This window comes from Scyliorhinus canicula, chromosome 8, assembly GCF_902713615.1.
Source record: "Scyliorhinus canicula chromosome 8, sScyCan1.1, whole genome shotgun sequence".
NCBI classification, from domain to species: domain Eukaryota; kingdom Metazoa; phylum Chordata; class Chondrichthyes; order Carcharhiniformes; family Scyliorhinidae; genus Scyliorhinus; species Scyliorhinus canicula.
Genome location: NC_052153.1, coordinates 121,801,809 through 121,822,661, shown reverse-complemented (window position 1 = coordinate 121,822,661; position 20,853 = coordinate 121,801,809). Strand labels below are relative to the sequence as shown.

General features: G+C 45.2%; 2 protein-coding genes across 9 annotated transcripts in view; one reads left to right on the top strand and one right to left on the bottom strand.

Moving 5' to 3' along the window:
• LOC119970480 (calcium and integrin-binding protein 1-like) overlaps window positions 1–5,334 on the top strand; it is a 66,487-nt gene extending 61,153 nt beyond the window's left edge. The window contains exon 7 of the mRNA XM_038805157.1: window positions 4,464–5,334. Within this exon, the coding sequence (XP_038661085.1) occupies window positions 4,464–4,488 (25 nt within the window). The 3' untranslated portion in view covers window positions 4,489–5,334. The remainder of the gene's footprint in view (window positions 1–4,463) is intronic.
• Window positions 1–20,853, bottom strand: part of nudt12 (nudix (nucleoside diphosphate linked moiety X)-type motif 12) — a 64,859-nt gene that overhangs the window by 15,836 nt on the left and 28,170 nt on the right. The window contains exons 7-8 of one of the 8 annotated variants that reach the window (XR_005461626.1): window positions 15,457–15,593; window positions 14,856–14,953 (exon numbers count right to left, since the gene is read on the bottom strand). The exons of 3 other annotated variants lie outside the window; for them this stretch is intronic. Coding sequence is in view for 3 of the 5 variants with exons in the window: in XM_038805153.1 (XP_038661081.1) it covers window positions 15,483–15,593 (111 nt within the window). In the remaining 2 variants the exon portion in view is untranslated. Of the gene's footprint in view, window positions 1–12,994; window positions 14,954–15,456; window positions 15,594–20,853 lie in introns of those variants that run through there. 4 more of the 8 variants (XM_038805152.1, XR_005461627.1, XM_038805153.1 and 1 more) reach the window with 4 other exon arrangements.

Genomic DNA, 20,853 nt, shown 5'->3' with positions numbered 1-20,853 from the left:
AACAGGCGCCGGAATGTGGCGGCTCGGGGCTTTTCACAGTAACATCATTGCAGTGTTAATGTAAGCCTACTTGTCACAATAAAGATTTTTATTATGATTCCTGTAATGTGGCGACACTCGGTGCATTGTTGGGAAGATTCTGTCCTGAGAGACTAAAGTGCAGGAGAACCTCCGCAGCATTCTTCCGAACCCCTGCTTTGCTAAAAGTTTAATGGCTCCTTGAAGGAATAGTGTAAACAGCTGCCTATTTTTAATGGCTTCCCACAGAAGGAAATTGTGTGGAAATTTCAGGTGTGCATGCTCAGAAAGGTAACAAATGCTCGCTGTGCATCTGAAAGACTGACAAAAAGGAGGTTTAGCTGTGAATCTCCACAGATGATAAAAACCCTGTCAACTTCAGATGGTTAAGAAACCCAAGAAACAGATAGCATTTGCCAAGATTTGATCCTGTATGATCCATGATGACACCACAATAGTTGGTTGAAGAGAGTTTGGTAATCGCAAATGATTAGTGACTATTATATGTATCAGAGCATACATCCCTGGTGAAGCATCACGTGATGTACAGGGATGTCAGCAGAGTGTTGGCACGGGCTTTGCAGTTCTCCATTTTAGATTGTATGAGCAATATGAGATATTCTTAATAAACCTTTCAGAGTGTGGCATCTCTGTATCTTTTCTCATTGCGGCAAACAGTGAAATATAACTGCGATTATGATCATTTGAGATCTTGTTAGTACTTGCTAGAGCGGTTGAGAAGGGTTTAAACTAATATGGCAAGGGGGTGGGACCTATATAAAGATTCAGAGCAGGAGGAATCAAGAACAAGGTAAAAAGACAGAAAGGAGAATACGAAAAGTGGCAGGCAGAGAAATCAAGGGTCCGAATCAGATAATAATGCTGTAAAATAATAGTAGGAACGGGACAAGGTATGTTAAAAGGATCAGCCTTAAGGTTTTGTACCTGAATGCGGGGAGCATACAAAATAAAATAGATGAATTAGTTGCACAGATGGATGTAAAGGGATATGATATAGATGGAATTATGGAGACATGGCTCCAAGGTGATCAAGGATGAGAACTAAATATTTCAGGCTATTCCGTTATTAGGAAGGATAGACAGAAAGGAAAAGGTGGTGGAGTTGCATTGTTGATTAAAGAAGATATTGATACAATATTGAGGAAAGATATTAGTGCAGATGATGTGGAATCTATCTGGGTCGAGTTAAAAAATATCAAGGGGCAAAAAACATTCGTAGGGTGATATACAGATCATCAATCTGCAGTGGTAATGGTGGGAATAGCATTAGACAGGAAATCAGAGATGCATGTAGATAGATAGAGATAGAGAAATACAGCACAGAACAGGCCCTTCGGCCCACGATGTTGTGCCGAACTTTTATCCTAGGTTAATCATAGAATTTTGGACACTAAGGGAAATTTATCATGGCCAATCCACCCAACCTGCACATCTTTGGAATGTGGGAGGAAACCGGAGTACCCGGAGGAAACCCATGCACACACGGGGAGGATGTGCAGACTCCACACAGACAGTGGTGCGCCAAAATGTGCCTTTGGATTTGGATGAGATCCTCCATAATTGATACTGTTTTCACAATGGGATTAAGAACGGACACAGTGAAACTATGTAGATTCTTGCTGAAAATGTACTGGGTGGGATTCACTGTTCATCGATGCTGATTTCGTAATCATCTGTGATTATGGGTGACTTTAATCTGCATATAGCTTGGGTGACTCAAATTACTCACAGTACAACAGAGGAGGAATTTCTGGACCAGTATGTTGAGGAACCAATAGGGGAACAGGCCATCTTGGACTGTGTGTTGTTCAATGAGAAAGGATTTGTTGACAATCTAATTGTGAGAGAACACTTGGGGATGAGTGACTATTATATGGTAGAATTCTTTATCAAGATGAATAGTGAGGTAGTTGATTCTGAGACCTGAACCACAATAAAAGTAACTATGATGGTATGAGGCATGAGCTGGCCATGACGGACTGGGAAAAATTACTGAATGGAAAGACAGCGGACACACTGAGGGAGAATTCAGAATGTCCAATTCACCGAACAGCAGGGGCTGGATTCTCCGCCGTCGGGATTCTCAGTTTTGCTGGTTTCCCGACGGCGTGGGCTGCCCCACATTGACCACAAAACGGAGCATCCCGCCTGCGTGCTAAACCAGAAATCTGGTGTGGCAGAACGGAGAATCCAGCCCTCTATATGTATGTTACGAGAAAAAGATTGATTAAAACTAATGTAGATCCCTTATGGTCAGAAGGGGGGAAAATGTATTATAGGGAACAAAGAAATGGCTGAGGAACTAAATTCGCACTTGCCTCCTGTCTTTACATGAATAATGTATCAGAAGCTCTGAGAAGCACAAGTTTTAGTGAGGAGTTGAAGGAAATTAGTATTAGTAAAGAAATGGTTTTTGATAATTAATGGCATTGAAGGCGGACAAACCTCAAGGGCCTGATAATCTTCATCCCAGAGTACTTTAGGAAGTGGCCCTAAAAATAGTAGATTGATTAGTGGTCATTTTCCAAATTTCTTTGGACTCTGGAATGGTTCCTATAGATTGGAGGGTAGCGAATGTAACCCCACTATTCAAAAAGGAGGTACAGAGAAAGCAGGCAACTATAAACCAGTGAGTCTAACATCGGTAGTAGGAAGTTGCTGGAGTCAATTATCAAGGATTTCATAGCATAGCATTTGGAAACCCATGGTGTAATCAGACAAGGTCAGCATGGATTTCTGAAAGGAAAGTCATGCTTGACAAATCTACTAGAATTCTTTGAAGATGTAACTAGCAGGGTTGTCCAGGGAGAGCCAGTGGATGTGGTTTATTTAGACTTTCAGAAGGCTATCGACAAGGTCTCACATCGAAGATTAATATGTGAAGTTAAACCGCATGGGATTATGGGTTGTGCCTTGAGATGGATAGAAAGCTGGTTAGTAGACCGGAAGCAAAAAGTTGGAATAAATATGTCATTTTCTGATTGGCAGGTAGTGAATAGAGAGGTACCACAGGGATCTGTGCTCGGACCTCTACCGTTCACATTATATATTAATGATTTGGACAAGGGAACTACTGTATTATCTCCAAATTTGCAGTTGATACAAAGTTGGGTGGGAGGGTGAGCTGTGAGGAGGATGCAGAGATGCTTCAGTGGGATTTGGACAGGCTGAGTGAGTGGGCATATGCAAGGCAGATGCAGTATAATATAGATAAATGTGAGGTTATCCGCTTTAGTAGCACAACTAGGAAGACATATTATGATTTGAATGGGTGTAAATTGAGAGGTGGATACTCAACGAGACAGTGGTGTCCTCATGCAGCAGTTGCTGAATGTAAGCACGCAGGTACCCGTAGACAGTAAAGAAAGTAAATGAATGTTGGCCTTCATTGCAAGAGGATTTGAGAATAGGAATAGAGATGGTTTACTGCAATTGTGTAGGCATTGGTGAGGCCACACCTGGAGTATTGTGTGCAGTTTTGGTGTCCTTATCTGAAGAAGGATTTGCAGGGAGTGCAGTGAAGGTTTACCAAGCTGATTCCTAGGATGGCGGGACTGTCATATGAGGAGAGACTAAATTGATTAGGATTATATTCATTGGAGTTTAGAAGAGAGAGAGGGGCTCTCATAGAGCAATTCTAACAGGATTAGACAGGGTAGACTCAGAAAGAATGTTCCCGACGGTGGGGGTGTCTAGAACTAGAGATGGTAATTTGAGGATAGGAGGTAAATCTTTTAGGGCTGAGGTGAGGAGAAATTTCTTCACCCAGAGAGTGGTGAGTCTGTGGAATTCACTGCCACAAAAGGTAGTTGAGGTCAAAACATTGTGTAATTTCAAGAAGGAATTAGATATCGCTCTTGGGGCTAAAGGGATCAAGGGGTATGGGGGAAGGCAGATCAGGGTATTGAACTTGATGATCAGCCATAATCATAATGAATGGCGGAGTATGCTCAAAGGGCCGAATGGCCTCCTCCTGCTTCTATTTTCTATGTTTCTAAATTCTATTTATTGATCTATAAATCCATAATATATTAAAATCCTTGGGTTTGTCATACTTGTGACAATTTTGGGTGCTGCAGCTGACATTGTTGGAGAAGCGAGTGTGTGGGGGTGGGGGCACTCTTGACCAATATTTACTTCTGAACAAATATCACTGACACAGATAATCTAGTCCCATATTACAATAGTGACTACACTTAATAAGTATTTAATTGGCTGTAAATCACATTGACATGTCCTGGTGTCATGAACAAAGCTATACAGAGCCTTTCCAATCAATCAATGTATGAGCCACACTATTAATATCAGAAACATTTACTGTTATTGTCAAACTTCCAGTTTTTATGTGATATAATTATGTTGAATGTAAAATTAGTCAAGTATTTCAATAAAGTTGTTGACAATTTTTTTCTCTCCTGTAACAGCTACTTCACCATGACAGTCTATTAAGGCAGGACATGTCAATCAGATGGGTCCATTACTGAAAATACACACTCATCAACTGCGATTAGATTCTGGATAAATCAGATTTTAAACAGGTCAACAGGAAAACGGCACTTGATATTCGACTGAACACATATATTGTTGAGAGGCTTTGTCAGCTTCTCTGTCAGCATGGTACATAAAAGAGGAGAATTAATTTTCAAGTAATATAATTCTATATCAAACATTTAATGCAATGAATCCACAAATTGTTTGCAATGGGCAATATATTGGAAAGTTCAGAAGATACGATTTTTTTTGGAAGATCGTGCAGCATTTCCCTGAATTTCTGTTGAGTGGTCTTGGTGGTGAAGCTTTCTTCTGACTCTCCTGCGCAAGCTTTTTCACTCATAGCAGAAATTCAGAAATTAGCCCTCTAATTTTAACAAAAGAGTCAGAAAGTTGGTACAGCATACATCGGAGCTAAGCAGGCAATTTAAAATAGTCAGCAGGGCACCTTAGAGCATTGAGGTCCATCATCAACAAACATAAAATTTGAACCATTTCATAATGGAGTTTAAGGAGACAACTTCTCCACTTGCTCTTTGAGTGCAGTGCACATTTGGATTTTCAATTTGTGTTATCAGTGGGCTGAAGCTCTGAACCAGCACCTTTTAAATTGGAAAAGTATTTGTCATATCCTTGTTCATTATCTGACCAATAATTCTAGTTTATTCTGGGGCTCACTGTTTGCTGTCTAATTAAATCTTTTGGCATTGTTTAAACTATTGCACATTTTTCATTCTTTTCGGTTTACCGATGTTGCAATTTACTTGTTATTCTTTAATATAATAAATGTTGTTTTCTGTTCTATGTTTGAAGTCAGTTTTGTGCTCATTGTCACTTCATGCCACATATTTTCCCCACAAAGGGGCTATGCTTCCAAGTCTCTGTCAATACAACTGCATCAAGAGTGTGTTAGATTCTCTGGCCACCCCGCAGTGTGTTTCTCGGCAGCGGGAGGCCGCTCACCATTGGCCGGTGGCGGGATCCTCTGTCAATGGAATTTCCCATTGAATTTACCCCTCGCAGCTGGGAAACCCGCTGTGGGGATACGACCAGGAGATCCCACCAGCATGAATAGCCAGCAGATATTGCCCCATATTTGGATTTGGATTTTGTTTCTTCTCACGTGTACCGGGATACAGTGAAAAGTATTTTTCTACCAGCAGCTCAATGATCATTAAGTACATGAAAATAAAATAAAAGAAATACGTGATAGGGCAACACAAGGTACACAATGTAATGACATAACACCGGCATCGGGTGAAGCATACAATGGTATATTGTTAATCAGGTCAGTTCATAAGAGGGTCATTTAGGAGTCTATTAACAGCGGGGAAGAAGCTGTTATTGAATCTGTTCGCGCGTATTCTCAGACTTTTGTATCTCCTGCTCAATCGAAGAAGTTGGAAGAGTGAGTAAGATGCGTGGTAGGGGTCTTTGATTACACTGCCCGCTTTCCCCAGGCAGTGGGAGGTGTAGATGGAGTCAATGGATGGGAGACAGGTTTGTGTGATGGACTGGGCTGTGTTCACGACTCTCTGAAGTTTCTTGTTGTATTGGGCTGAGCAGTTGTCATACCAGGCTGTGATGCAGCCAAATAGGATGCTTTCTATGGAGCATCTGTAAAAGTTGGTAAGCGTTAATGTGGACATGCCGAATTTCCTTAGTTTCCTGAGGAAGTATAGGTGCTATTGTTCTTTCTTGGTGATAGCGTCGATGTGGGTGGACAAGGATAGATTTTTGGAGATGTGTACCGCTAGTAATTTGAATCTGTTAACCATCTCCGCCTGGCCAATCCATCTAATCTGCACATCTTTGGACTGTGGCAGGAAACTGGAGCACCCGGAGGAAATCCACGCAGATACAGGGAGAAGGTGCAGATCCGCACAGACAGTGACCCAAGTCTGGGACCCTGGAGCTGTGAAGCAACTGTGCTAACTCTTGTGCTACCACGCTGGAGGAGGTATTGTTTTTTCTTACTGATTGTGGTTTGTGGGTCAGAAAGTCGAGGATCTAGTTGCAGAGTGAGGAGCCAAGTCATAAGTTTTGGAGCTTTGATATGAGCTTGCTGGGATTATGATGTAGGCGGATCTGTAGTCAATAAATAGGAGTCCGATGTAGGAGTCCATATTGTCGATGCTCCAGAGATGAGTGTAGGGCTAGGGAAATGGCGCCTGCTGTGGACCAGTTGCGGCGGTATGCGAATTGCAGTGGACCAAGGCGTTCTGGGAGTATGGAGGTGATGCAGTTCATGACTAACCTCTCGAAGCACTTCATTACAACTGAAGTCAGGGCCACCGGACGGTAGTCATTGAGGCACGTTGCCTGGTTCTTCTTTGGCACCGGTATGATGCTGGTCTTCTTGAAGCAGGTGGGGACCTCGGAGCGGAGTAGGGCAGGTTAAAGATGTCTGTGAACACATCTGCCAGTTGGTCCGCGCAAGCTGTGAGTGCACGACCATACCTGCAAAACTTTATCCTTTGCCCTTACCGCAATACTTTATCCTTGCTATTTTTACAACATGTATTTCCTGCTGAACCAAAAGATGGCTGCTACAAATTGTACAACCTGTTGAAATTTCAAGAACAAAATCATTCTTTCCTCAGCTTCTGGGATCTTACAACTCAGTGTACAGACCCGATAATCGCAATACCAGGAGGCTCGCACATCAAAACATATTATGCCTAAGAAGCTGCGAACAGACTCATATCACACCTGGGACTATCAGGCACATTTCAAAAGGAACCAAAGGACGGTCAGTTTTATCTGCTGAGAGGGGCGGTACATAGAACATAGAACGATACAGCGCAGTACAGGCCCTTCGGCCCACGATGTTGCACCGACATGGGAAGTCAAAAACTAAAGGCCATCTATCCTACACTATGCCATTATCATCCATATGCTTATCCAATAAACTTTTAAATGCCCTCAATGTTGGCGAGTTCACTACTGTTGCAGGTAGGGCATTCCACGGCCTCACCACTCTTTGCGTAAAAAACCTACCTCTGACGTCTGTCCTATATCTATTACCCCTCAATTTAAGGCTATGTCCCCTCGTGCTAGCCACCTCCATCCGCGGGAGAAGGCTCTCACTGTCCACCCTATCTAACCCTCTGATCATTTTGTATGCCTCTATTAAGTCACCTCTTAACCTTCTTCTCTCTAACGAAAACAACCTCAAGTCCATCAGCCTTTCCTCATAAGATTTTCCCTCCATACCAGGCAACATCCTGGTAAATCTCCTCTGCACCCGTTCCAAAGCTTCCACGTCCTTCCTATAATGAGGCGACCAGAACTGTACGCAATACTCCAAATGCGGCCGTACCAGAGTTTTGTACAGCTGCAACATGACCTCATGGCTCCGGAACTCAATCCCTCTACCAATAAAGGCCAACACACCATAGGCCTTCTTCACAACCCTATCAACCTGGGTGGCAACTTTCAGGGATCTATGTACATGGACACCGAGATCCCTCTGCTCATCCACACTGCTAAGAATTTTACCATTAGCCAAATATTCCGCATTCCTGTTATTCTTTCCAAAGTGAATCACCTCACACTTCTCTACATTAAACTCCATTTGCCACCTCTCAGCCCAGCTCTGCAGCTTATCTATGTCCCTCTGTAACCTGCAACATCCTTCCACACTATCTACAACTCCACCGACTTTAGTGTCGTCTGCAAATTTACTCACCCAACCTTCTGTGCCCTCCTCTAGGTCATTTATAAAAATGACAAACAGCAACGGCCCCAGAACAGATCCTTGTGGTACGCCACTCGCAACTGAACTCCATTCTGAACATTTCCCATCAACCACCACCCTCTGTCTTCTTTCAACTAGCCAATTTCTGATCCACATCTCTAAATCACCCTCAATCCCCAGCCTCCCTATTTGCTGCAATAGACGACCGTGGGGAACCTTATCAAACGCTTTACTGAAATCCATATACACCACATCAACTGCTCTACCCTCGTCTACCTGTTCAGTCACCTTCTCAAAGAACTCGATAAGGTTTGTGAGGCATGACCTACCCTTCACAAAACCATGCTGACTATCCCTAATCATATTATTCCTATCTAGATGATTATAAATCGTATCTCTTATAATCCTCTGCAAGACTTTACCCACAACAGACGTGAGGCTCACCAGCCTATAGTTACCGGGGTTATCTCTACTCCCCTTCTTGAACAAAGGGACCACATTTGCTATCCTCCAGTCCTCTGGCACTATTCCTGTAGCCAATGATGACATAAAAATCAAAGCCAAAGGCTCAGCAATCTCTTCCCTGGCTTCCCAGAGAATCCTAGGATAAATCCCATCAGGCCCCGGGGACTTATCTATTTTCACCTTGTCCAGAATTGCCAACACTCCTTCCCTACGCACCTCAATGCCATCTATTCTAATAGCCTGGGTCTCAGCATTCTCCTCCACAACATTATCTTTTTCCTGAGTGAATACTGACGAAAAGTATTCATTTAGTATCTCGCTTATCTCCTCAGCCTCCACACACAACTTCCCACCACTGTCCTTGACTGGCCCTACTCTTACCCTAGTCATTCTTTTATTCCTGACATACCTATAGAAAGCTTTTGGGTTTTCCTTGATCCTACCTGCCAAAGACTTCTCATGTCCCCTCCTTGCTCGTCTTAGCTCTCTCTTTAGATCCTTCCTCGCTTCCTTGTAACTATCAAGCGCCCCAACTGAAACTTCACGCCTCATCTTCACATAGGCGTCCTTCTTCCTCTTAACAAGAGATTCCACTTCTTTGGTAAACCATGGTTCCCTCGCTCGACCCCTTCCTCCCTGCCTGACTGGTACGTACTTATCAAGAACATGCAATAGATGTTCCTTGAACAAGCTCCACATATCCAGTGTGCCCAACCCTTGCAGCCTACTTCTCCAACCTACACATCCTAAGTCATGTCTAATGGCATCATAATTGCCCTTCCCCCAGCTATAACTCTTGCCCTGCGGGGTATACTTATCCCTTTCCATCACTAACGTAAAGGTACGATGGTTAGCACTGCTGCCTCACGGCATCAAGGACCCGATTTTGATCCCGGGTCACTGTCCGTGTGAAGTTTGCACATTCTTCCCATGCCTGCGTGGTTCTCACCCCAACAACTCGAAGATTCAGCAGGGTAGGTGGATTTGCCTCGCTAAATTGCCCCTTAATTGGAAAACAAGAATTGGGTACTCTAAATTATTTAAAAAAACTTTTGTCTGATAAGCTCATCTTGCTAGCGAAGTCAGTGGAGCTGCCTGGACAATAGCTTCCCAACACTACACCCTCAATATGAATGGTAGCTATTTCAATAACTAATGACATATTTCAGTCCTGAAATCAAAGCCAGTTGAAGACACTGGAGAAACATCCCTTCTGAAGTCACTGTGCAGAGGAGGGCCACATGACCCAAATTACCATTTTGAAATCTTTATATGCCTTTGAGAACTGAGAAATAGTCAAGTCTGCTTTCTTAACACAGGAAGTAGGTCCCTCCATGCAGATCCTCCAGGCAGAACAATTGCCTGCTCACCAATGCTGTCTCTGCTGGAAGGTTTTGTGCCATTTCATACAAAACTGGTTGTGACTTCACGTACCTACTTCATCTTGTGGTATCAGGGCCAAATAAAACTGATCACTGTGGCCGGGATTCTCACCTGTCTCTGGGGCTAAGTGGACGTCACAGGGATTGCCGCCACTCCAGCCGGTGCCGAAGAGACTGCGCGAGTTAGCGCATGCGCCAAAGGGCCGGCATGATCTCGCGCATGCGTAGAACCACCTGCATGTTTTGGGGTTCTCTTTTCCGCGCCGGCCATGGCGGAGCCCTACAGGGGCCGGTGCGGAAGGGAGGAGTGCCCCACGGCACAGGCCCGCCCGTAGATCGGTGGGCCTGGATCGCGGCCCAGTCCGCCGTGGAGGCCCCCCCGGGGTCGGATCCCCCCCCCTCCCCCCCAAGGATCACCCCAGCCGACTTACCTGCCAGGTATGTGTGCGACCATACGTAATCCATGCCGGCAGGACTGGCCAAAAACGGGCGGCCGCTCGGCCCATCGGGGCCCGGAGAATTGCCGGGGGGCGCCGCTGCCAACAGCCCCGGACCAGCATGGCGTGAACCCCGCCCGAAAAACGGCACCAGAGAATACGGCAGCTGGCGTCGGGGCGGGATTCTCTGACCCGGCGGGGGTTGGAGAATCCCGCCCCAAAACTCCAATCTTCAGCCAATTAAACTTGAATGCCTATGCGAAAGAATTCCTCAATGGACTCTAATTTTGGACTCTGGAAATCACAAAAAATCTTTTCTCTATCAGCAACTTTACTGTGAGTGTGTGTGTGTGGAATGGAAATTTACAAACACTCCTCTTTGGGGTTTTGAATGTGAAATACAGTCAATATCTGTCATATGTGGCCCCTTCTATTGTGAATTTGTTACCCACTTGAAGGTGTATGTACGGAAAATCGGGGTTCATGGCCCAAACTTTGGACGTCTGCAATTTATACTTTCATGTAAAACAGTTGGACTCTCATCTTTCCCATGTAGAAAGTGAGGACCGTGCATGTGCAAGCTTACCATTCAATTTCACCCTTCGCAAAATTTTGCGGAGGGAATGGAATCCCCACGATCGACGAGAGTTGACTGTAATATTTTAAAATCAAATTAAAAACACCTTTTGCTCACGGACAGGTGGCAAGAGGAAGACAGACAGAGTTTGGCTGTCTCTCCCCTATCCATAACAAGGTAGATAAGAATGGTCAACATATAATTTAGGGATTATCATTTTCCCCTCGAGTGTCCATGACACCAAATATGAAGCACAGATGCAGAGTATTCTCTGTTTGATTTTGGGCTACTGAGCAATTCCCCTGAACAAGATTGCCATCATTATTACCGCTACGATTGGTAATTTTGCATGCATAGATATTGCCAGCAGCATCATTTACATTTCTAAATCATATTAAATGTCAAATGTTAATTGACTGCAGTGCAGAAAACACGTCATTGCAAAAATTAACAATTGGCACCAGTGGATCTTTCAGAGTTGAAAGCGGCAATACCTCTCAAAGAACATTCCTACATCCAGCTGTTTGCAAAGAATTCTCTTTAATCTATGATTCTCAAATGATAGGGTGTATTGAGAGGATGGTCGACTGATAGAATTTAAAGCCCAATAGTTCTTTTTTTGCTTTTATATTCTTTGAGGTTATCTTTCAGAAGTTGAAGATATTGCTTTTCTGGAATTGACAGCTTGAATGAGGGATGAAAACCAGACTGCACATTCCACAATTGCAAGTTATCTTACAAGAACAGGCACTACAGTATTTCAATCTTCAGCGCCTGTTTGAAGGATGATCTTGTAAAAACAACTCATACTTATAAATAGTTAGTGAAACTGAATCTATCATTCAAAGTATTTTAAATGTTCCAAGTAATTTAATTCCTTTCCAAGACAAAAGCAAATGTAAAGCACTGGATGGGGCAGCAGGGTAGCATGGTGGTTAGCATAAATGCTTCACAGCTCCAGGGTCCCAGGTTCGATTCCCGGCTGGGTCACTGTCTGTGTGGAGTCTGCACGTCCTCCCCCTGTGTGCGTGGGTTTCCTCCGGGTGCTCCGGTTTCCTCCCACAGTCCAAAGATGTGCGGGTTAGGTGGACTGGCCATGCTAAATTGCCCGTAGTGTCCTAATAAAAGTAAAGTTAAGGGGGGGTTGTTGGGTTACGGGTATAGGGTGGATACGTGGGTTTGAGTAGGGTGATCATGGCTCGGCACAACATTGAGGGCCGAAGGGCCTGTTCTGTGCTGTACTGTTCTATGTTCTATGATGAGATAAATTTCTAAAATCTTGAATGAGACTTTGTCCCAGAAACTTGCAGGCTAAACGTAGTCAGAACATATTTGAAATGCTTTTCTACTGTAGACACAAAAGACACAATGCAGCCGTTTGTCTAGGCATTGGGAATGTTGTCACCAGATGTTTAACCAGCAATTCGATTTCTTTGAGATTCAGATAAAAGATTCTGTTGACTGACAAGCTTCAGCCTCTTGACTGGGGAATAACATGGGAGAGAGGAATAATAGGTTTGTATGGAACGAACTTCTGACTAGATATCAATTTTGATCAATTATAATTTACATCTTTGAGGTTGTGTCAAAGAGTTTCACACTTTGTTTTGTGTCACTGAAAAGATTTTAAAAACGAATTCACAGAAATGTTATAAAAAACTGTAAATATCGATATTTTTTTAAAAATCGGATGTGGGCTTCGCTGGCTAGGCCAGCATTTGTTGTCCATCCCTAATTGCCTTTGAGAAGGTTGTGGTGAGCTGCCTTCTTGACACTGCATGGCAAATGGACATTGAGGAATTGATCACAAGCACGTTCATATGTTTACGATCAATATAGTATTATATACGGTGTACAAATCAACAATGAAAATACTAAATTTAAAAAAGAATTACACAACTGCTATTTTAAAACATTTTTTGGAAATGCAATTTTATTACTAAGCATCAGTGAGCAAGCTATTGGTTAACAAATGCTGCCTGACAGCAGTGTCAATGACATTGTTCATTACCTTGTTGATGATTGCGAGCAGACTGAGGGAGATCATTGGCTGGGTTGGATTTGGCCCGCTCTCTCTGGGCAGGATTTAACTGGACAATTTTACACTTTAGCAGGTTGATACCAGTATTGTTGCTCTACTGGAACAGCTTGGCTAAGGGTGCGGCTAGTTCTGGAGCACAAGTTTTCAGTGCTCATTGGACCTCAAGAGGAGATTGGATCAGGGCTCAGAGTGGGATGGGGGTGGGGTGCAGTTGCTGCCAAACACCGGGGCCTGGGCCTTGTGGGGGCTTGGGCTCAGTGTTTTAAATGGTATTCTCAAGTCATTCACACTGAGCAGCCAGACGTGCTGATGAGAAGGACTGAGTTTTATAAAATCAGAACTGTCAGGCTGACAGTTCCAATTTTTAAAAAGTCGGTCTGAAATGTCAGCTTCACTGAATTGTTGTACTGCTGCGTCTGACCTTCAGAAATCTTTGTGGTTTGGAGTTTGAAAAGCCCGCGAGAAAACCACAAAGCTACCCGAAGGTCAGCAGCAGCAGCAGCACTGCAACAACAGTCATGAGAGTGGTCTCGGTTTAAAAATGGAAAATGAAATTCCTGTAATTTTAGATTGGATGCTGTGTGTATGTGTGTGTGTGCTGGGAGAGGAAGGTTGTGCTGAGGGGAGGTTGGGATGGGGGAGGCGTGCTGTTCATGCGCCTTGGAAGAAGAAAATTTCTTCTGGTTTGTTTAATAGGCGCAATTGGTTCACTATAGGATGCAAAGAAGCTAACGCTGCATTATATCACTGCTGCTCGTAATATTAGTGACACATGCTGCACATGCATTGGACAATATTTGTAACCTCAGGGCTGGATTCTCCATTTCAAGGACTATGTCCCCACGCCATCGTGAAAACTGTGGTCAAAAAGCCACAGATTCACAGCCTTGCAGAGGGGCTAGCAGGCAGTTGTCGTGGAGCTCGCAGCTCCAGCTGCCAATACGGCCCCCCGCACTTCTGGGTCGGAGGCCGCGCATGAGCTCGGCAGCAGCTCTGCCGGGCTCCATGGCGGACTCAGACCACGGACCTGGAATGCGTAAATAGTGCCCCAGATCGGTTGTGCACATGACCCGGACCGCCCGTTCAAAAATACCCCAGTCCCGAATGAGGCCCCCCCGCCCTCCGATTGGCTCGCCCCCGACTGAGGAGGCCATGGACTGAGTCCGCAGCAAGCCCGCGAATATCCCGAACGGCAGGACCATGAGTGGTCCACACCATCGGGAATTCAGCCGGTCAGGGGCGGAGAATAGTGGGATAGGCCTCTGGCAATGGCCTCAGGTGGTGGATAATCGGCGCAGCGTACTACCCAAGTACTCCACTTTTAGGGGGGAGAATCACTGAACCGGCACCAGTCCCTTTTTCATACGGGAAACTGGATTCTCCGCCCCATCGCCGAATGCGATTTCCGCGTCGGGGTGCGGAGAATCTAGCCCCTGATGCCAACAATGGCATCAATATTTTATCTGGGACCGTTTTGTGGTTGGTGAATCATAAAAGGGGAAAAAATATCATGAGCGGGAGGGTTAAAGTGGAGGTGGGGTGGAATAAAGGATGTGGAACAGGAGAAGCACCTGAATCCATGAGTTCTCTCTCCCGCCGGAATGGCTCATCCACTTGGCACTTTTAGCCGTGCACCATGATGAATATATTTGTTTTTGCAACAGGCCTGGTAATTTCAGCACCATCACAGCATGCCCTATAAAGAATATAATGTAATGCACACCTATTGTTGCTCGGCAAATAATGAGTAACAGCAACCCGGCAGCTCTTTTCACACTTCTCCTGAAATTCTTTTCCATGATGTTATTGACTGCCATTGGTCTGGAGATAAAAGTGAACATTATTCCTTACGTTTTTCATGGATGCAAACAGATTTTTTATGCACATTTCTCTGTAGGGCAAAAATTAAGTCTTGTTTCTAACTTGTAAGAGATCAGCACCTTTAGGCCGATTTGTTACGATCTGGTACTTGAAGCAAAATAATTCTGAAAATAGAAGAGGTGCAAAGCTCTGACAACTGTGACAAAACACATCCAGATGTCTGGGAAAGGTATCAAAAACTTCTGGCACGGCTTGAGAAGCCACTCTGAATTGATTATAGTGCAAATCACTCACAGAATTAGAAGCATAAATTTCCAAATCAATTTGAATTAATGTTGCCCGTTTGTCAGAAAATTCCAAACTAATTTTCAATCAACAAATGAGCAAATGTTCATGAGACCTGTTTGATAGGTTAGTGAGCGCTCATTTCAGAATTAATCTTCAAACTACCATTTCAGGTATGGTGTCTTCTCTTTTTGGGAAGATTGCTGTGATCTTCTTACCAAGATTGACAGATCAACCGGTGTATTCAGAGATTTGCATTCTTTTTAAGCCATTTTTTTATTAACCCATGGGCGATAGTTTGTGGTGGTGGGATGCTGATTGGACCAGTACCATGTTGTGTCAGGATTTCAGCGATCTGTGATATCAAAAAACAAAAGCAAGCACTTCAGTGTTTAAACTGAATTAATTTTCTCCTGCGAGATTTGATTTTCAGATAATGTCTGGAATATTTAATAGGTGTAACTACATTCATTTAATTTAACTTTAAAAAATTGAAGCAGGTTTGCAATTTAATTCTATACCTGTTGTGGTTCTCAGCACTTTTGCAATATGCAAGACTGATTTTTAAAAATTAATTTACTGAATGTGGGCACTGCTGGCGAGGCCAGCATTTATTGCCTGGCCCATTCCTAGTTGCCCTTCATAAGGTGTGGGTGAGTTACCCTCTTGAACTGCTCCCTGAGGTGTAGGTACACCCACTGTGCTGTGAGGGAGGGATTTTTCCCCAGCGACAGTGAAGGAACGTCAATATATTTCTAACTCAGTGTGGTGAGCAACTTGGGGGGGGGGGGGGGGGAACCTCCAGCTGGTGGGGTTTCCAGGTATCTGCTGCTCTTGTCCTTCTAGCTGGCAGCGGGCACGAGTGTTACTGCAGTGCGTCTTATAGATGGTACACATGGCTGCCACTGTTCGTCTGTGGTGGAGGGTTTGAATGTTTGTGAAAGGGGGAGCGATCAAGCAAGCTCCTTTGTCCTGGATGGTGTCGAGCTTCTTGAATGTCATCCAGGCAAGTGGAGAGAATTCCATTACACTCCCGACTTGTGCCTTGTAGATGATGAGGGCTTTGGGGCGGGTGGGGGGGGGGAGGTGAGTTACGCACCATAGGTTTCATAGCCTTTGACCTGCCCTTGTAACCACAGTATTAATATAGCTAGTCCCGTTAAGTTTCTGATCAATGGTAACCACCAGGATGTTGTTGTGGCGGATTCAGCGATGGTAATGCCATTGAATGTCAAGAGGCGATGGTTAAATCCTTTCTTGTGGGAGGTGGTCAATGCCTGGCACTTGTGTGACGTGAATGTAGCTCTAACAACACTCAAGAAGCTCGACACTTGTCAGCCCAAGCCTGGATATTGTCCAGGTCTTGCTGCATTTGGACATGGACTGCTTCATTATTTGAGGAGTCGCAAGTGGTGCTGAACATTGTGCAGTCATCTGTAAACATCCCCACTTCTGAGCTTATGATGGAGCTGAAGGTGGTTGGGCCTAGGACACTACCCTGATCTACACAATTTAATCACACAATCAGTTTATTTGAGAGAAGGATACGTGTAGACTTCAGAGAAAAACAGTCACTAGTAAGGCTGTGTCACAAATTGAGTTTAAGCTCTGCTCTGTAACCAAGTCAAAAAAACAGCAAAATACTGCAGACTCTGGAAATCTGAAATTAAAACAGTCAATGCAGGAAATGCTCAACAGGATAGACAGCACCTTTGGAGAGAGAAACAAAAGTAAATGTTTCAGGTTGATTACCTTACATCAGAAAGTTAGAAATGTAATTCCTTTTAAACAAGTGAAACAGGGGAGTTGGAAAAATAACAAAAGGGAAGATCTGTGACAGGGTGGAAGTGTAGCCATGCTGGCCACGCAAAATGGACACTGAGCCAAACTAAAATGGAAGACAGCAGGGAAAGCCTGTTTAGTGAGAACAGACAGCCTGCTCTCAACTAATTAGCATTTTGCAAGCAGCAAACCAGTTTTCTGGCCAGGTGCAGATCTCCAAGCCAAAGGTGTTAATGGCAAAGCGCTTAACATTCTGATGAGGCGGCCCAGATCCAGGCACACACAATGGCAACATTTCCATCTCAATGTAGCACTTAATTGGTGGAGCAGACAGGATGGCACCAGAGTAACGAATATCGAAACCACCCCCCAACATCGAGGGAAGCCCCGCATTGGAGGATTTCGAAGGTAGCCGTTTGGAAACGTTCCAATCGGTACCGAAAGGTAGAGCCCGCCTAGAAGGGGGCAAGGACATTAGAGAGGGGTATAAAAGCAAATCCCCCACAGAGCCCGGTCTGTTAAACCCGTGCTCCGGCTCTGACTGACATCTTGCATCCTGACTCCAGCCGTTGAGCACCAGCCGCCGAAACCGTAAGTTCAACGCTCGCTACGCGATCCAAGCCCACTAGACTCCCAAGTACCAGAACGCTTACTGAAGGCTGCAGTGCCAGACCAGGACGAAGGCCTCGTTCTCTGACCTTGCCTGTTCCTGTTAGATAAGTATTCTGTTTGCTTAAGTTTAGTTATAGCTTAGTCTCTTAGTGTGTGCATGAGTATTTATTATAACTGTATAATAAATATTGATCGTTTGAACTTTACTAATCGGTGTATCGTCTTTATTACTTTGAACTTGACCTTGGAATACTTGTGACGTTGCCTATACGGCAACTGGCGACTCCAGAGCTAAATAATTACATAGAACAGAGCCTAGTAGTGTTAAGCACACGTCGAACTCGGAGGCGTGTTAATACACTCCAATAAACGCGTTTTACGCCCATAGTAAAACGTGCAACATTTAGTGGCGACATCCGCCGGGACCCTGTTGTAAGTGGAAACACCACAGTGTCCAGGACCCTGAAATTTGAATTAGAACTCCAAATTGCAGAGAAAGAAAGAGATCACAAGTATTCAAGGTGTTCAAAATAATAAGCGAAATTCGGAAGTGTGTTTAGTGCATGCGTACTAACAGGGCTGTAAGGTAAAACTGAAAGCTTTTTGTTGCGACAAACTTTCGGTAGTTTTGTGATCGGAAAATAGCGTAAGCCGTACCCTTTTCTCGAAACACCACCCCAGCAACCCCCTGTTCCAAATTATAAAAAGAGAGTCAGAGGAAATGGCCATGCAGGCAATGGAACGTCTGATGGATCCAGCAAAGTTTGTGGTCGCAGCGACCAGCAGCAGTAGCAGGGTAGGCCAGTGTCCCACGTGGGAGCTGGAACTCCGCAAATATTTACAAGGAAAGGGATGGCCCCTTTGGAAAGAGTTTTGTGCAAATGAGGAGACAGGTCCCGGGAGTATAGGTCATACTTGGTGGGAGAACCTCTCTCAAATACACAAAAGGAATCTAAGTAAAGCACGCAAGCCGATGGCGATTGTGTCCTGTTTGGCACAGTTGCGAGGCGCAGAGGAGGTCATCAGGACGCTCCGGACAGATTTAGAAGAGAGGAATAGGATGAGTAAGGTCGATGTCAGGGACATCGAGAAGGAGAACCTGGATCTTAAAGGGAAGTTGGCAGAGAAGGATAGAGAGGTGGATGATGCCAAGAGGGCTCACCAGTCTTGTCTAGCCCATCTGAACAGTTCCCAGACCCAGTATGAGAAAGCCTATCAGGACGTGCAACGTGCCGTTCTGATAAGACAGGAATCGGAGAAGCAGGTGGAGGCATTGCAGAGGCAATGTTCTGATCTCAAAGCAGCTTTGAGAGCACTCCATGCTGCAACGACCGAACAAAGACAAAGCACAGTTGACCACGCGAAATGCAGGGAACAGATTGCGGAACTGCAATCTCTGCTTTCGGTGCAGAATGGCTTCCAAAGCACCTTTGGAGCACAGTTAGATGGGGAAAATGCCCCAGATTGGCAGGAATTAAGCGAGACAGCGCAGCGTTATGTTCAGGGAACATGTGCGCCCGCAGCTCAGCAGAAACGACAGGCACCCCAACCCCCCACAGCTCAGACCATAACCGCACCCATGAATCCCGTAACCACACAGAGGAAAGCCGAATCAGAAGGCGCCCCAGACATAACTTACACCACCCCTTTAACAGTAACCCAGCTAAGGGACGCTTGTGAAAAGATCACTCCGTTCCTCCCCACCGCAGACCCCCACCAGTTTTTCGCAAAAGTGAAACAGCAGGCTACCATGTACGGCCTGGATGAGAGAGAGCAGGTTAAGCTCACCGTGCTGAGCTTAGACCAGAGCGTAGTAGCAGCCCTCCCCGACCCACAGAACGTGGCAGGAGGCAGCCTAGAGGAGATGCACACCGCCATTTTAGATGCCATCGGGTACAATAGAGGTGACCCCGTAGAAGGATTGAATAAGTGCAGGCAGAAGAGATCCGAACACCCCACAGCATTCGCAGGAAGGCTGTGGATTCATTTCAGCGCAGTTTTCGGACAGCTAGATAGAGCGCATTTAACCCGCGAAAACATGGTTAAGTGGACGCGCACAATTATCTCACACGCAACAGAAGCAGGACAGAGCGCTTGCAATAGCTATGACCCCTCAGAAGAGGCCATAACGAAAAATGGGTCCTGAAAAGATTGTCCCGCGCTTGGGAGCAATCGCTTCAGGGAAAAGGAAAAGTTAGATCCCCAGAAGAGGCTCAGGCTGCTGCAGATATCCAAGCAGTCAGAGAGCACCAGAAGCCCGCATGGGTAAATGAAGGCAAGAGCAGCCCACAACAGAAAGGACAGGAATGCTATAACTGTGGACAGTTAGGGCATTGGGCAAAAGAGTGTAATGCACCCCAGCGATCTCAGAGAGGCCAGCAGACAGGCACTCTGAACCGCAGTAAGGCAAAACCCATCCACAATGTAGCAGTACAGTCAGGACCCACCAATGTGGACGAGACGAACTGACGGTGTTCGGGCTCCCCCACTTGGGTCTGTGACACACTATGGGACTCATCAGGGAGGCCCGTAGTCACAGCAAAAGTCAAAGGGAAGCCCATAGAGTTACTGTGGGACACAAGAGGATCCCGCACCACCATTAACTCCACAACCACGGCACACTCCGACACGTGGCCGACCACCTCCACCATCACACTTAGCGGGTTCACCGGACACTCGCAGCAGGGACATATCACAGCACCCGTAGCGATCCAGCTAGGGAACATTAGCACAAGGCACCCCGTAGTTCTAGTAAATCTTCCCCGGACAGCAGAACACATCCTGGGGATCGATTTTATGAACGCTCATAGCTTGTCGTTTGACCCAGTGAACCAGTGTGTCTGGCGAATGGCTAGATCAGACAGAGCCCCAGCCACCCTCACAGTAGGAGACTACGCTAATCGGATTAGCGCAGTGGGAGAGTACTCATTCGACCTGACTACGCTCCACACCGACAGACAAATTAAGGCCCTACTAAACAAACACAGGACAGCATTTGCAAGTCACCGTCATGACTGTGGCAGAATGACTGGACAAGTTCATGTTACCGGACAGGACCCCCGACCGCAAAAGCAATACAGATTTCCCCTTGAAGCAGAGGTGGAAATAGAAAAAGTTATAGGTAGCTTGTTGGACCAAGGTGTACTGAGAACGGTAGCCTCCACCAACAATGCCCCTATTTGGCCAGTGAGGAAGCCCGATGGATCATGGCGTCTGACCAT